The 15,450-nt window shown below is 39.4% G+C and overlaps 1 protein-coding gene across 4 annotated transcripts in view; it reads left to right on the top strand.

The window, feature by feature from the left end:
• The first annotated feature begins 6,078 nt into the window (after positions 1–6,078).
• The window catches only part of UBE3A (ubiquitin protein ligase E3A), a 28,724-nt gene continuing 19,352 nt past the window's right edge, over positions 6,079–15,450 (top strand). The window contains exons 1-3 of one of the 4 annotated variants that reach the window (XM_056861694.1): positions 6,079–6,148; positions 9,070–9,233; positions 12,120–12,234. In XM_056861694.1, coding sequence (XP_056717672.1) covers positions 12,215–12,234 — 20 coding nt within the window. In that variant the 5' untranslated portion in view covers positions 6,079–6,148; positions 9,070–9,233; positions 12,120–12,214. Of the gene's footprint in view, positions 6,149–9,069; positions 9,234–12,119; positions 12,235–12,660; positions 12,780–15,450 lie in introns of those variants that run through there. The other 3 variants (XM_056861695.1, XM_056861693.1, XM_056861696.1) reach the window with 3 other exon arrangements.

The raw sequence follows: 15,450 nt of genomic DNA, 5'->3' as shown, positions 1-15,450 counted from the left end.
ACCAGTCCATAGGAGGACCCTTCCTCTTATTGTATGAATGCAGTTAACATCTATTCATAAGCCTTTGCTGAGGGACTTCCTAAAGCTTTTTGGAAGTGAAGTATATGGCCTTTATGAGATCACCTCAACCCACATCTGTGGTAACCTTCAAAGAGCTCCAAAGAGTTGTAAAGCTCCCAGCAGCAATATTAGCTGAATGCTGATAATATATACTGCATGCACTCCAGACTGCAAACCCCAAATAGTGCAGAGCAGGAAATGATCCTTTCTTACTTTACCAGCCTGCCATACCTGTTCCCTTCACTCAGCTGTCTCCTATACTAACCACACATTCAAGTTGGCTTCTGGGTCATTCCCAATGACTTTAGGCTACCAAGGGTACACTGGCCACCATGGAATGATTTTGAGAGGCAAGGGGTTGCATCTCACTCTGAGTCGGCGAGGGCATCTTGGAACAGACGGGTGATTCCTCTTCCCGGTGCTAGGGTAGGCAGGAAATGATTAATCTTTAACCCTACCTCCTGTTACCTGGCCGGAATCACTCTCTGCTTCCAGTTTTTCCTCCTGCCTAGCTAGGGGAGGGCAGCTCTGAAGGTTTCTCCTGCAGCTTCACTACCACGAGGAAGGCAAACCAGGGCAGCAACCCTCCCTTCCTCCACCGATCACAGGATCCTTCTGGACCCTCCTCTCCCCCCCCCACCACAATCCAGTGGGGGAGGAATGGCGTCATTGGAGCCAGCGATTGACGGGTACCTCGATCCCAAGGACCACGTCGCAGGCCGCCTCCTCACCAGTGTGGCAGCCAGCGGAATGACCCCACGGCTCTCCGGACCGGGCTCCCGCGGACGTAGTGGAGCCCAAGGATGCCTTAAAGACAAAGAAGAAGAAGGAAGATTGGGCTTCCACAGGGGCGGTAGAGCCCGGCACCTCCAATGCCACAAAGAGGAAGCAGCAGCAAATTGTCCAGCTCTAAAGGGGCGACCTCTTCCAAGACAGCTACCAAGGGTACACTGGCCACCATGGAATGATTTTGAGGGGCAAGGGGTTGCATTTCTCTCATTCTAATATTGGGTATATTGCAGTTTTTCCTGCAGAAAACAAAAGTTTTTATACTTTCAAGTTTCATAAATATGTCAGATAATGCATGTTAGGTTTAACTACGTTATAAGTTATGCCTTCTATGTTGTTAAAGCAGAAAAAAAAGTTCAGTTTTTCAGGTTTTTCCCAAAATTTTATTTTTTTCCCCTCTATGGCTTCAAAATTACTGGAAACTGCACCTCACAGATCCTGTGTACATTTAAAGACACTCAAAGCCAGCTTAACGGAACCCAAATGAACACCATATGAAAAGATATATTTCCAAACTTCATCTGATTACATAGCCTAGAGTCTTGTTCAACTTATGTTGAAAGGTAGGATTAGAGCTAAGATTGGTTCTAATCAATATGCTATACAGTCTAGGTAAGAGATACTTACCACCCTACACCAGTAATTTTTCCAACTCAGAATTGAGTACAATAACTCAGAATTCTATTCCTTGTAATTAGACTAGACAGAAAACTTTTCATTTTTAAGAATTCAAATCATTGGATTCAACCATTGCTTGCTATGGAGACCTGTTGGAATGTAATCACGCTATTACCAACAATTACAGATGCATACATGTCCAAATATTGCTTCCTCGCTTTCAATATATATTTTGCTAGGTGGGTGTAATGAGTCCTAAGTTGTCTTAGTTGGTTCTCTACTAGAAACAAACTGCATTTTTTGTATCGAGGTTTCTGTGCATTTTCCTTTGAGGCAAACCAGCCAAGCCCACCTTCAGTTTTAATGGTCAGTGTTAGTTCTCCTGACTGTTCCTTTGCATTTCTCCACCCCTGCCACACTATCCATTGTCCTGAGGCCATGATAGATCAAGTGTGTACTAGAACCAGGGCCTTTTCCACTCCCATGCCTTTCCTAGAATGTTCTGGCAAGCTTTCAGTAAGGAGCCAAGAATCTCCTTTTTTAGAAGGCCTTTATTAGTTTATTTATTTAAAACATGTATTGGCTGCCTTTCTACCTTATGGAACTCAAGGTGGCTTACAATGTAAATAAAATAATTATTATTTATAAAAATACATGAAAGTCATCACAACTAGGATTGCCAGTAAATCAAATTAGTCCAATGGAGTCCTCAATAAAACTGTTTATAGTGGCCTCCTAAAGTTAGGGGACCAGTCCCACCTCCTTGGGGAGGTTGTTCCATAATTGTGGGGCTGACGCTGAAAAGGCCCTCTTATGTACCCGCCAAATGAACTTTGGTTGATGGGAACATTCCCAGGCAGGGACATATGAGAGAAGATGGTCCTTCAGATATCCAGGTCCCTAGCCTTATAGAGCTTTAAAAGACAAAACCAACTCCTTGAATTAGGCTCGGCAGCAGATTGAAAGCCGCTGTAAATTGCTGTTGTATCAGGGCCACGTGCTCTGGGTAACTGGCCCCGACTAGCCTCAGCATTCTGCACTAGCTGCAGCTTCTGAACACTTTTCAAGGGTAGCCCCAAGTAGAGCACATTACAGAAGTCCAGGCTAGATTTAATTAAGGCATGGATCACTGTGACTAGATCTAACTGTCCTAGGGATGAGTGCAGTTGATGCACCAGCCGAAGTTTAGTTGTCCTGGTGGTGGTGCAGGTTTTTTTTAATCTGATGGAGACAGCTTGCATTTTTGTCGAGCTTTATTTTTTATGGTTGCTTTGATTTTCAGTTGTGTTTATCAATTTTGTGGTTGTGGAACCAGTTTGATTGAAAGGTGGAATATAAGTGTCAAGAATAAACAAGCTGTCTTCCAAATCCAATTATAGTCTTGTAATGAAAGCTTGTAATTCTTGTGTGATTCTTCCCTAGCGAATGCTCTAGGTTTTTTCCCCTTTATATCACCTGTTTGTTTGTTTTGTTCCTTAGTGGGCCAACTTATCATTGTGATCCTTAGAAGATATTGTATTTGGCAACTTGATATTCAGATCTCTGACTTGAAATTTTCTTGAGTTTGCCTTATAAGCCCTTCAGTTTTGTAATGTACTCTATCTCCCACTGTTTTTAAATATATATTCATATTCCTTTTCTGGGTTTCAATGAGATATTAATATTTTCAATAAAAATGCCTAGGGCAGTTGTCATCAGGCTAGTAAAGGATAGTTCTCCATTGTTAAATACTCCACCAACTTTCCTCCTTCACCAGTAATCACTTCTTTATCTGTGACTCATTATCTCTGCAGAATGCTATAAAAATCTTTACCCATCTTGGCTGTTGATGGTGCTCTATCCATAATTACTCTTTTGACAGCACTAGATGCTCTGACTAAACCGCTACCTCTCTTTGTCAACATACTATCTTGTAAGGTATAGGAGCAGCTTAATGCTTGGCCAGAAGGCTAATGCAGTTAAAATTGGCAGGCAGGGCTGGGAATGGAAGAGAGCTGTATACAGGGTGGTAAATAACTTTGGAAGAAGGCTCAACTGGTAATGGAGGATAAAAAAAAAATTGGGAGAAACCCAGGTGTTTTTTCCCTTCCCCCCCAAGCCCATTAAAAAAATTCCTATGGAGAATTTGAAATGTTGGGGTGTATTTGACAAAAAAACTCCTTTGAAATATATTCCCTTTTAGAATGAGTTAAGTGCTTTCAAAGATCGGTGGGGCATGTTGTAATATTCAATTCTTCGATACAAGAGGCATTTCTGCACCTAGAAGGATACCAAATCCTATGAAGGGACCATGCAGGGCTTTCATTGCTTTTCAACTGTTGTGTAACTTCTGTTGTCTGTTTGACCTGATGTGGTTGATCTTTTAACCTCACCCTCAAACCACTGTGACCTACATACTTACAGGTTGGGAACAAGTAGCTTATTGCCCTACCTTGCTGGAGGGAACAAAAGATCAGAAGAAGGTGGGGCAGAAACTATACCGAAACCTCAGAGGAAAATTCTGAAAGTTCCATTGAGAACTGAGCTCTCTCTAACCAGATAGCAAAAGTCAAGGTACATGTGCTTAAAATATCATAGGGTATATCAGCTTGCAGTTTTCTCTGAAGTATTGGGTATATTTGTAATTTTGCTTATGGAAAACTAAGGCATTTATAACTTTTAAAGTCCATAAACATGTATATGTTCAGTAAGTTACAAACAATGCATTTTATGTTGTTAAAGCAATAAAAATAATTTAGGTTTGATAGGACAAGTATTGCACATATTTCAATTTTCCTAAAAAAAAAATTTAAATTCTGGGGGGAAATGGGGGAGGGGGTTTCTCTGCGGCTTCAAAATTTCTGGAAATTTTGCATCTCTAGATAGAGGCAAAAGAATGCTTTACTGGTCTTCAAGGAGGACTTGAAGTGAGAATGTTCCATGCATTCAGAACATGCAAAGCATTGTACTGACGTAGTAGGCTTTTATTTATTTGCTTAATTTATTCATTTTAAATACTTATATCTCACCTTTCCAAGGATCTAGTAGAATCTGAATTTGTATCGAGTGGGAAGGAAAAGTGCATGTGGGAAGAAGAGAAGAAAATTGCATGTAGACAGAGGTAGACTCCAAGTTTGGATTGATTGCAAGAAGTGACTTAAGGGGGAAAGTGATGCTACAACAGCAAAAAAGATGAGGCATTCTAAATTGCCTGAATGCATGCCAAAAGAAAGAGCCAATGAAGAGGAAGTTGCACTAGGCAGGACACAGGATGCTCAGAACGTTGGTACATATCGCATATGTGTGCTGAGAGGGCAGATCTTGGAAATATTTGCAAGGAATAAGCAGAACTTGACAATGTCTTTTGAACTGAAAAGGAAAGGGATAGATTTAATTGTGAGGGTGAGATACCAGGCAGTTGATATCATTGTGGGAATAGATGAGTTTGGATAGAAAGGTAAGAAATTACTTTCTGTAGTCAGCTTGGCACTGCAAACCTGGCTGATAATACATAGATTACTTCTACCCTGTCCAGCCTGGTGTTTCTGCTGGTGGGGGCCCAGAGAGCAAGGCTTTTCCAGTGGCACTTCTTTTTTGGAATGCCCCTCCCCCTTGAGGCTTATGTGGCACCTACTTTACTGTTCTACTGGCACCATGCCAAAATGTTTCTCTCTACTCAGACTTAAATGGTAGGTTCCATACTTTTTGGGTTATTTTATGGTCTACTTCTGACTTGAGGACTATTTTATGGGTTTAATTTTAGGCTGCTTAATATTTTTATGCCCCTGGCAGGCACTTGGCTTGCTTTTGTGGTTTGGTTTAAAATTGATAATTTTAGGGGTATGATTTTATGGTATTTAATTTAAGTAATCTTGAGCAGGTCTCTGAAAAGATGGCATAAACGTGTGTGTATGTGAGCAAGAATATATATACAGTCTAAATAATAATCCTATTCTATTGTAAATATTAGCATAGTTTTTACTATTTCAACACCCTGGAATTTGCCTATTAATAAGAGTTGTTTTGCTTCAGTTTATTCAAATTGATTTTAATCTTTATTTAATTTTCCAAAGGGTTTGGATGAATATTGGTAATGTACAGCTTTTAAAATAGAACCATAGTGACTTAATATTTTACCATGGAATGTTCGGAAACATCCAGCTTTTTCAATAGAACATAAATGTTCAAGCTTGCTCACTGTTTGGTTTAGCATGTTTGCAGAATTCATATCATGTACCAAAGTTGGATATGGTCATACTACAGGCTGGTACGCATCCTTCTCTCATGTGCTACAATTCCTCTCTTCATTGTATTATTTCTTTTAACCATAGTTTGTTACAATGTCTAAATTGGGCAAAGTTTGGGATGTTTCTATCCATAGTTTGCTTAGTATGGTAATTCTGCCAAACCATGGTTAGAGAGTGCCTAGAAATGGAGGCGGTGGTCCACTTTTGAGAGAGGAAGAGGGAGCCCTTGAAATGTGACATCTGAATTGGGTAGTGTTACGATGCCATATAATGTTCTACTTTTGACGCTTACACGGGATTAATCTTAAAGTAAGTTTACAGTGAATGGCATTATCTTGCCTGGCATCTTAAGCCACCATTTTAAAATATACATATATTGTATCCTAGGTCTGTAACCAGTTGAAGACCACTTGGTAGCTTGCAAGACCAATCCACTGAAGTGCTGATAGAAAATGGTATGTGAAAAAGTCCTATTTTAGATGTTTTCTTTCTAGTAGCAAAAGTTGTTGTCTTAATAAGCCTGATAGAGGCTTTTGAAACAAAATACATTTTTATGAGTACAAAGTGTTTCCTTATATTCATTCAGTGGATTATTGTCTAATGTACACTTATTAGAAACTTAGCAATTGCTAGAAGTTAACACTCTGATTAAATGAGTGATGTATTCTGTAAGTTGTTCCGTGAGCTAAGTTAACAACTGTTTGCTAGTTGTTGGTGCATAGAATAGAAATTGAGTCAGCCTTTGTTTTATGCCCTTGTAGTGTGGATAATAAGCTGTGTACCTTCCCTAAGTCTAGCATTTTATTTTTCCATGGCAGTCTATTTGTGTATTCTGTTCTTACACCATATTTTTATCTATTGATTAAGAGTCATATGAAAATTCATAGTGCTGTCTGGTCCCAAACAAATGTCTTAACTCATAATATTTTGTAGCTTATTTTGTTACTTTATAAAGTAACTTCAGCTTTGGCCTGGCTTAAGTGAAGAAAAGAAACAAAGCACACCACATTTTAATCCGCAGTACAGTGCTATATTACGCTGGCAGCAAAATGCATTCTGAAATTCAAACTCACTGATTGTTGTACTAAGGTGTTTTTTTCCTAACTCATGGTACTACATCACCATTTAATATACTACCAGGCCTTCTAAATTGCCACTGGATTACTCTGTAGTATTGGAATGATTCAGAAGTGACATAAACTGTGGTTTATCGTTACATGAATGAGCCTGGTAAAAAATTGGCTTTGTGTGCTCCCTTTCCTTTCTACACAGTTTGATTATTAAAAACGCTAACTCTCTCAGTAAACTATAGTTTGTTGATGTATCTGAACCAAAAGTCATGGCTGGCTCTATCCCATATTCTGGTGCTGTCCTTGTTCAGGATCTTATTTATAGGGGAAAGAGTTTGGCCATTGTGCACATTTTGGTCACCAGGCCTTTAGCAAATGACTGGATATTGGGCATATGTTTAAAATACGTTTTGGGTCTGAAGTGGTGTGTTACCTAAAATGAGAGTTATGGTAGAATGATATTTATAATGAAAGTTGAGGTTGGACAGAACTTACCACTGACTGTAACAGTTGTGCTGCTTTCATGCATACAATCTGTAGTTCCTACAAGACTTCTAAGGCTGTAGCCTCAAGAGGCAGCCAGTGACTGCTCAGCAGCTCTCGCACTCACAACATCTCTGGTCCAGCCCATCTGTTTCGCTGTCTAAAAAGTTACTCTTCAGTCTCAGTCAGACAGATGAAGAAGATAGCTATAGCTCGTGTTCCTTTTGACTAGGAAGTCTGAATTCTTATCTTGTTGTTTTGGATATCTAAAAGTTTATGCTCTTCAGATACTTCATAAAAATTCAAATTAGGGATCTTGCCCTACTATAAGAGTTCTTGTATAATTAGAAGAAGAGTTGGTTTTTATACCCCGCTTTTCTCTACCTTAAGGAGTCTCAAAACCTTCCCTTTCCCTCCCCATAACAAACACCTTGTGAAATAGGTGGGGCTGAGAGAACTGTGACTGGCCCAAGGTCACCCAGCAGGCGTCAGGTGTAGGAGTGGGGAATCAAACCCTGTTCTCCAGATTAGAGTCTGTCGCTCTTAACCACTACATCATGCTGGCCGACACAAGCATAACAGCTCAATATCTTTAGGTCTAGGTAATAAGCATGAGTTGCTCTCTTAGAAAACCTGTTTATTGGTAGAAAAAAATGAGAGAAGATAAAACTTGGCTTCTAGCTCAGGATCACAGCTTTTAAGTACTATATGTCTAATAGTTTTAAAGGACTAGGTCAGTTTGACATACTCCATTGTGTTGAACACAAAGGCCAGACAGGGTACCAAAATTTTTAAAACTGCTGCATATAGCCCCTTGTGATTCACGAACTTATATGATGCACAAGGAATTTTTCTAGAATGCTCAGCAGTCTGTTTCTCTTCTAGAGTAATCCCTTTTTAAACATCTGTTAAAAACTGCTAGTAAGGCCAGTTGAGATTATAGCAGCAATAAGGGCTTCAGGAGTGTGAATGACCTCAGAGCACAGAAAACGTTTCTGTAGGTCTGTCAGCTACAGCGAAACCCTGGAAGTTGATCTTTCATTTTTGAGTGAACAATCTTCTGGCAATCATAATGTCAGCAAAAACGTAAAAGAAAAAAAATAAATTAAATGCATTGTCAGGTTCTGCAATAGGCATAAAAATTCGGGGTTGAATGGAACTTTTAGTTACCAAGCCTCAGATAACGTTTCACTGGGCAGAATTCATTCTCTCCCATATTCTTCAGTCATCACAATACTGCAGCTGCTCCTTGAATCTCAGCATTCTAGAAAAATTCCAGCATCCTTTCCTCTGTCCCTGTCAATATTTAAAACAAATTGTACATTAAAATACTTTTGCGGTGAAATAATGTGCAAATTAGGTATTTGCATTAAATTTAATTGTTTTTCATAACTTTGTTGTAGTCGAGAAGCTTGTTTTCTCATTTACACTTGTAGATGTTTGGCTATTCTCCAGCACAGTAGAAAGGCATTTGCTGCATAGTGCTGTGCTCACTGGCAGCTGCTCATATTGTAATGTTTAAAAGCAGCTGAAGTCCATCTTTGAAAATAAAGAAAAAACATATGTTTACTGTGTGTCATACTTAAGAACATTGTGTGTGTCTCTGCCAGAGGCATTTTTCTGCTATATTTTCCGACTTTTATAGTTTAAGGTGAAACTGCCATTCTCGTTTTGGCTCAATATCATCAGGAGTTCTGAAAGTACGAGGTGAGACCACAGGGACCCTTTTTTGGAATGAGGGTTTAGAATTTTATGCTTTAAGTGTAGGTAAGAATAAGATCAGACTGTAGAAGTAGGTAAGACATTAACTGGTTCCGTTTCAGCAATGGAAATCTTCAGCTGAAGAGCAAAAAGCCAATGGGTGGCTTCGGGGTGCTGTGGGTACGAGTGTTGCTGAATAATCGCTGGCTGGCAGCGACATGACAGAGTAGAAGATCAGCCCTACATCTTATACCAGTGAAACCAGATCACAGGAGACAGTTGACAGGTAAACTTTTGAAATAGAAATTTCCACTGCAAATAGGGTAACTAAACAGAAGAGAATTGTAAACTGCATTATTTTCACGCTGTGCATTTTCCTTAGTTTATCTGAGGGCAAAGCTCGGCAGCGGCTGTCAACCCTTGGCTGAGCAAACTTTGTCAAGAGAACAGGCTTTTAAAGTAAGAGGGATGCATGATAAAGTGCAGAATGGCTGTGGCAGTCATGCTTTACGTTGTTAGATGTACAGTTAAAACATCTTCTGTGCATGACTAAAAAAAGTAGTGTGAAGTGGTCCTAAAACACTTGGTTTTGTGGTATAATAGGTGTTTGCTGAGATTTAAATGTTACATACAAACAAATCAGAAATGTTATGAGATTATTTTTATTGGAATAACACTTGTGGAAAATTTAAGGACAATCTAGTATGTTCTTTAGAACGTTGCTTAAACTAAAGAGGAAAAAGGCACTGAAAACTGGTGACGCGCAAATGTTACACTGCCAAAAGAAAAGTGCGTGATATAGCGTAGACTTGGTTGTCCACTCTGCTGTTTCAGCAAAATTTGACTCTATTCCGTGGAGGTCACTGGGGCAGCTGGCTTTCACTGTCACTCTCCACAGCACTGTTTGCATTACTTGTTAGTTCTATATCAGCTGGGTGATTACAGTCTCCTTTCTACCATCTGAGAGGAGAAGTAGAAACAAGAATTTTAGCATTGGATTTGGTTTGACTTGCACAGACAATCTGGTGAATGCATAACTTGATTTTTTTACATTTGTATTAATATATATATATATATATATATATATATATATATATATATATATATATATATATATATATATATATATATATATATTTTGTAGGTTTTAACCCCCCTTTACACATCAGTAAATCATACATAAATTCTCTCACACAGTTGCTAAGGGTAATTACCTGAAAAACATTAATTAAACTTTAGAAACTAATAAAATCACACAAGGATGGAAGAGATCACAAGGGCCATCCAGTCCAACCCCCTGCCATGCAGGATCCCACAATCAAAGCACTCCCAACAGATGGCCATCCAACCTCTGCTGAAAGACCTCCACAAAATCACACAAGGTTGGAAGAAACAAGCTTGCCCGACATTGTATTGACAATGTCATTATAGCGTTATGAAAAATTATTCTTTAGAAATGAACACTGTTCTTCAGGAAAATAGGGCACTGGAAACTTTTCTGCCCTACATCTTTGGAGACAATCCATACAGTCACTCATGTTGTTCTAATTGGGAAAGAGGAAGTTAGCGTTCTACCTACTAGCTTCTTCAGAATGCCTACAAAACTGGTCTGGTTAGGGTGAGGAAGCTCTTCTATCACCCCCAGCGGTTCATGGAGGCCTGTCTCATGGAAGAACTACAATTTTGGATTAAATATGCCTCTTGTAATATATTGTAAATTTCCTTTTGAAGTTAACTATTAATACCACCTAAAGTTAAACTGTTCTGTGGAAGGTTGAAGAATTACTAATGAATAGTAGAATTGTTGCTTGTGTTTGTATGATGTTCCCTTTTTTAAAAAAAAAAACTTGACTCATCGCATTCCCATCCCACACAAAACCCTTATAAATGTTAAAATAATACTCTTCTGCCATCCTGTCTGTGGCTATCAAAAGCAAACCAAAAATATTATGTACGGCTTCTAAAACATGTTCAGACTTTGAGTTTGGCAATTCTCCAAGGCAGTTGTATTCTGCAAGTACAGGTAAAAGGTAAAGGTCCCCTGTGCAAGCACCGGGTCATTCCTGACCCATGGGGTGACGTCACATCCCGACGTTTCCTAGGCAGACTTTGTTTACGGGGTGGTTTGCCAGTGCCTTCCCCAGTCATCTCCCCTTTACCCCCAGCAAGCTGGGTGCTCATTTGACTGACCTCGGAAGGACGGAAGGCTGAGTCAACCTTGAGCCGGTTACCTGAAACCGACTTCCGTCAAGATCGAACTCAGATCGTGAGCAGAGCTTTTGACTGCAGTACTGCACCTTAACACTCTGCGCCACAGGGCTCCTTACAAGTACAGGTAGCCACCAAGAAAACTAGGTATATAAATAATTTCAGTGTATATACTGTTGAGATCAGCCTTTGGAGTCACTTTAATACATAGGTGTAGAGGTTGTTTTGGCTGGATTGAGGCCTAGGCTGTTCATTGCTTTATTCAAATTGAATTGATCGTGGTGGACAATAGGGAACACTTGCTGGTATATTGTACTCATTATCTGTCCCCATCAGAAGGCAGGCTCTAGCATTCTGGTTCATTAACGATCTCTTATAGTCTAGCTCTGAAAGTTTGAAGGAATACAAGATCGTTTATCAGTGAGATTGATAGAACTGCAATTTAAGTTTCCAGGTGCACTAATAAACCCAAGGCAGCAAGTTCCAAGTGAACAGATGCGGTTGAATCCTCTCAGTGATGAATCTTATACCTCCCACAAACCTAGGCATGAGGATCAGTCTTAATTCAGCTCAGATACAGTAACTTTATCACGTCACTAATTGTGGTTAGACACTGGGAGAATACAGAGATTGAAGGACTAGAGGGCAAGATAAAAAGAACGTAGAGGCAGACCTGGATGCTGTTAGCATGAAGTCCAATGTTTTCTTGCCTCTTTACAATCCTCTAATGCTGTATTTCACTAAAAGTTCCTCTGTCAGGCAGCGTCTTTCACTGAGTTCACATTCTTTCTGGCTCACTCTCCCAAATCAATTTGTGCAAGCCAGAACGTGAGTAGAATTCTGACATGTGGATTTATTCTTAGGTTCAGAGTGCATCAGCTAATGTTGTTATGATCATTGTTCATTAAAACATTGCTTAAAATATGAACCTGATATTTAACTAAACATAAATTTATTTGTTTAGCCCCATTAAGCTTATGCTTGGCTCAGCACAAGAGGACAGGCGAGAACCTATTTTTGATCAACAACACAAAACTGTGATCACCCCAATGTCACCGAATGGCCACAGCTTGTAAAAGGTAAATGTCAAGATATTGCGAGCTTTTATTAACTATTTCAAATGCAAAGTGTGCTTTTTATGATTTGTTAATGTCTTAATTGGAGTGTGAGTAATCTTTAGGAGCACACTGTTAAGACAAGTAAGTTGGATGTGATCATCCTTTCTGTACTGGTTTGAACATATATTTAATATTATTTAAATGTTATAATTCCAGCGTTCCTCTTTAAGAAGAACTGTTCAGTGTCCAACAGATGCCAAATGTAACTCGTAAACTTTAAAATAGTCTGAATACTTTTTTTTAAAGAACCAATGAAAAATCTTAAGGCCAGATTATATTAAATGTGGTTGTGTAGCTTACTGAAGTTTTATTTTGTTCTTTTTTTTAAAGGAAACTTTAGTATTGCTAAGTGCAGCAGACTTGCATACCTTTGCTTTTCTCTCCTAGGGAGTTACAGTGGAGGTAAAAGGAGTGGCTTGCAGAATGGAGAAGTTGCTCCGAGGGTTGTTGGAAGTGAGCCCACCATTTGAAATTGCTAGCTCATGCTGCAGTGTTCAGATTAGTGGGTGTGTGTTGTGATCCCATTTTCTGCAGTCTTAATTCAGGGCTGACAACTGTAAGAGCGCTCGTGTTGAGATGATGATAAATATATGTAACTTCTGGCTGTTAGGATTTTCTAATACTGAACGCTCTGTAGTTACACAATGTCTTCTCGACTGTTTAAGAATGACGAAACATGTAGCGTTAAAAAAAACTCAATTTTAAATTGGGAAATGTGTTGTACATTGCAGCTGACTGCTCTGTTGTAGAATAATGTTTTGTGAAGTGAAGAGTTCCTTGAATAAACTTTCTGCAACAATAATAAACTTAATAAGTCATTAGCAGCTAACAATCTGTAAACCGACAGACATCAGGTCCATTTTATGTACAGTGGCTGAAGGCTACTTCTGTTCTACAATTCAGGGATTAAAGTCTTAGCTGGTATTTGGGGGATCAGCAAAGAGATGAAGTGGCAAATTCCTGATTCAGCTGAAAACTTTCCCCCTTCTAATTGTGCCCTCCACACTGCCCCATCTCACACCATCCCCAGGGTCCTCCGACCCTCAGGAGTGGCTGCAGAGGAAGGTGGAAAATGACTCCTCTGAACTCATTTTGTTTACAGTATTGTTGTAATTGTATTTCATTGAAATAAATGATGTTCAGGTATAAACTGCCATGTTAAGGAGTTGTAAATTATAACTGTATCTTAAGTAAACACTTAATGTGATATGACCATTCAAATCATACTGGTTAATTTCAAATTCTACCCTTGTCATAGACACGGAGAGCTTTTTCTTGAGCACTTATTGCCATACATTCAGTAATCTGAGGAGCATCTGAATTTCTTTGGCTAAGAGCCATAATATCTGAAAATTCCTGCATGGGTCCTTGTCAAACCATTCAGTTTGTGTAGTTTAAGCTTATTCAGTATAATCATACGACATTCAATATAATTGTCTATGTGATTAACTTACAGTGCTGTTAGCCAAAATGCACAGTGCAATCCTGCGTAGAGTTACTTTAGTCTAAACCCATTGATTTGGCTTAGACTGGTCTAACTCAGCATTGCACTGTTAAACAAAATGGGAGGTTGTCCAGATGGCTTCATACTGAGCATTGCAGTTATAGCAAGAGGGGTAATGAAGTTAAGGCGTGTAGTGGATCCGGGGATTGATGCGTGAGATTATTTCATGGAACTTTCAGGTGAGCATGTTAGTCTGCTCCTGTTCTTGCATTTTTCTCACTGGCCCCTGATTCTGGGTAGCTGCTGCAACTTTACCATGCATTTATTTCATGCATATAAACATAGCTTGTTGAGACGTATACAGGAATGCTTAGAACAGATGTGAAGACTGTGCACCTGCGTTTGGCAGAATGACATTACAGCCTTGTCATTCACGCACTTAATATTCTAGTGCTAACTCAGAATCAAGAATGTTGAGGCTTATGTAGGCTTAGATCAAATTTTCTTTTATGAGTATTTGTCATTATAGCCCCTGAGTGGCTTAGAGCAGGTAACCAAAGCACCCCCACTCAATCTCGGAAATTAGAATATAATTGAAACTTCCCTATCCTTTGTTGTCTTTTTCATCTTTTTCATCTTTCACCCAAGGAAAGCACAATGGTGCATGTGCTTCTTCTGCTACTCATTCCCATTTTATTATCATACCTGCTCTCCAAGGTATATTACACTGAAAGTTACTGGCCCAGGGTTCCCCAGAAACTTTTATAAGGAGGAATTGGAACCTGGGGTCACCAGATACTGTTTCCCCACACGGGCTTATCTGAGTCACAAAGGCCTGCCCAGACAGTTTTAAGCAATACATCCAACAGATGCACAGGCTTGGACTTTGGATCTGCAGTGGGAAGAAGCTCAACTTCTGAGTGGCAGGCACCAAAAATGCCTCTTTATGCAATAAAACTGAACAGAATTCAGAAACAGAAACCAGACCATATATAAAGCAAACACTATTCTAGCTTAGATGTATAATGCTAATAGAGAAGGTAAAATTTTCAGATAATTACTAGCATTCCAAGAAACTGCTAGTTCTTTTTCAGGCAGACCTGATTTTAGTCTTAGAACACATTTTAGCTTTGTGTCTTCTAGGATCTGGCATGCTGGCTCCCCACAGGCATGTAAGACTGAAAACCAAATAACACCAAGGGTAGCCAGGGGCATCCATTTTAAGGAATAAGAACTGTTTCAGGTTTAGTGTCGAGTGACGTCATGTCCCATTAGATTTAAAACCTGCTCACATTTCCACTGTTTCAGAAGCAGAAAGGGTCAATAATTAGGAAGGTTGTCTAGTATAGCAGCAGGTGTATGATGTCTGTTGAATCTGTGCAGATCAAATGTTGGGGACATGAGGTGATTGGCTGAGTGAAGCTGAAGTTTAAAATTTGATAGTGGAATAATATGGCTGCGCAGAAATGAAGAGAAATATCAGAACAAACTCAAGTATTAGTCAATTTGCAACAGACTAACACGGCTACCCACTGTGATTTAAACTCAAGTATGTTTTTGTCACAAGACCATCATATATTATCTGTCCTCCATGTCCCAATATAAAACTGAGTTCCTACTCAGACACTGGGCAGAACATGACTTCATGCTTCAAATGCAAAGACAGCTCTTGGTTTGTCACTATAAGGAGCAAGCCTGGAGAATCCTTGCACCTGTATGCTCTTCTTCATCCT

Source organism: Euleptes europaea, chromosome 16 (genome assembly GCF_029931775.1).
Source record: "Euleptes europaea isolate rEulEur1 chromosome 16, rEulEur1.hap1, whole genome shotgun sequence".
Taxonomy (NCBI): domain Eukaryota; kingdom Metazoa; phylum Chordata; class Lepidosauria; order Squamata; family Sphaerodactylidae; genus Euleptes; species Euleptes europaea.
Note: the sequence above shows the minus strand (reverse complement) of the source record. Positions and strands in the feature narration are given on the sequence as shown.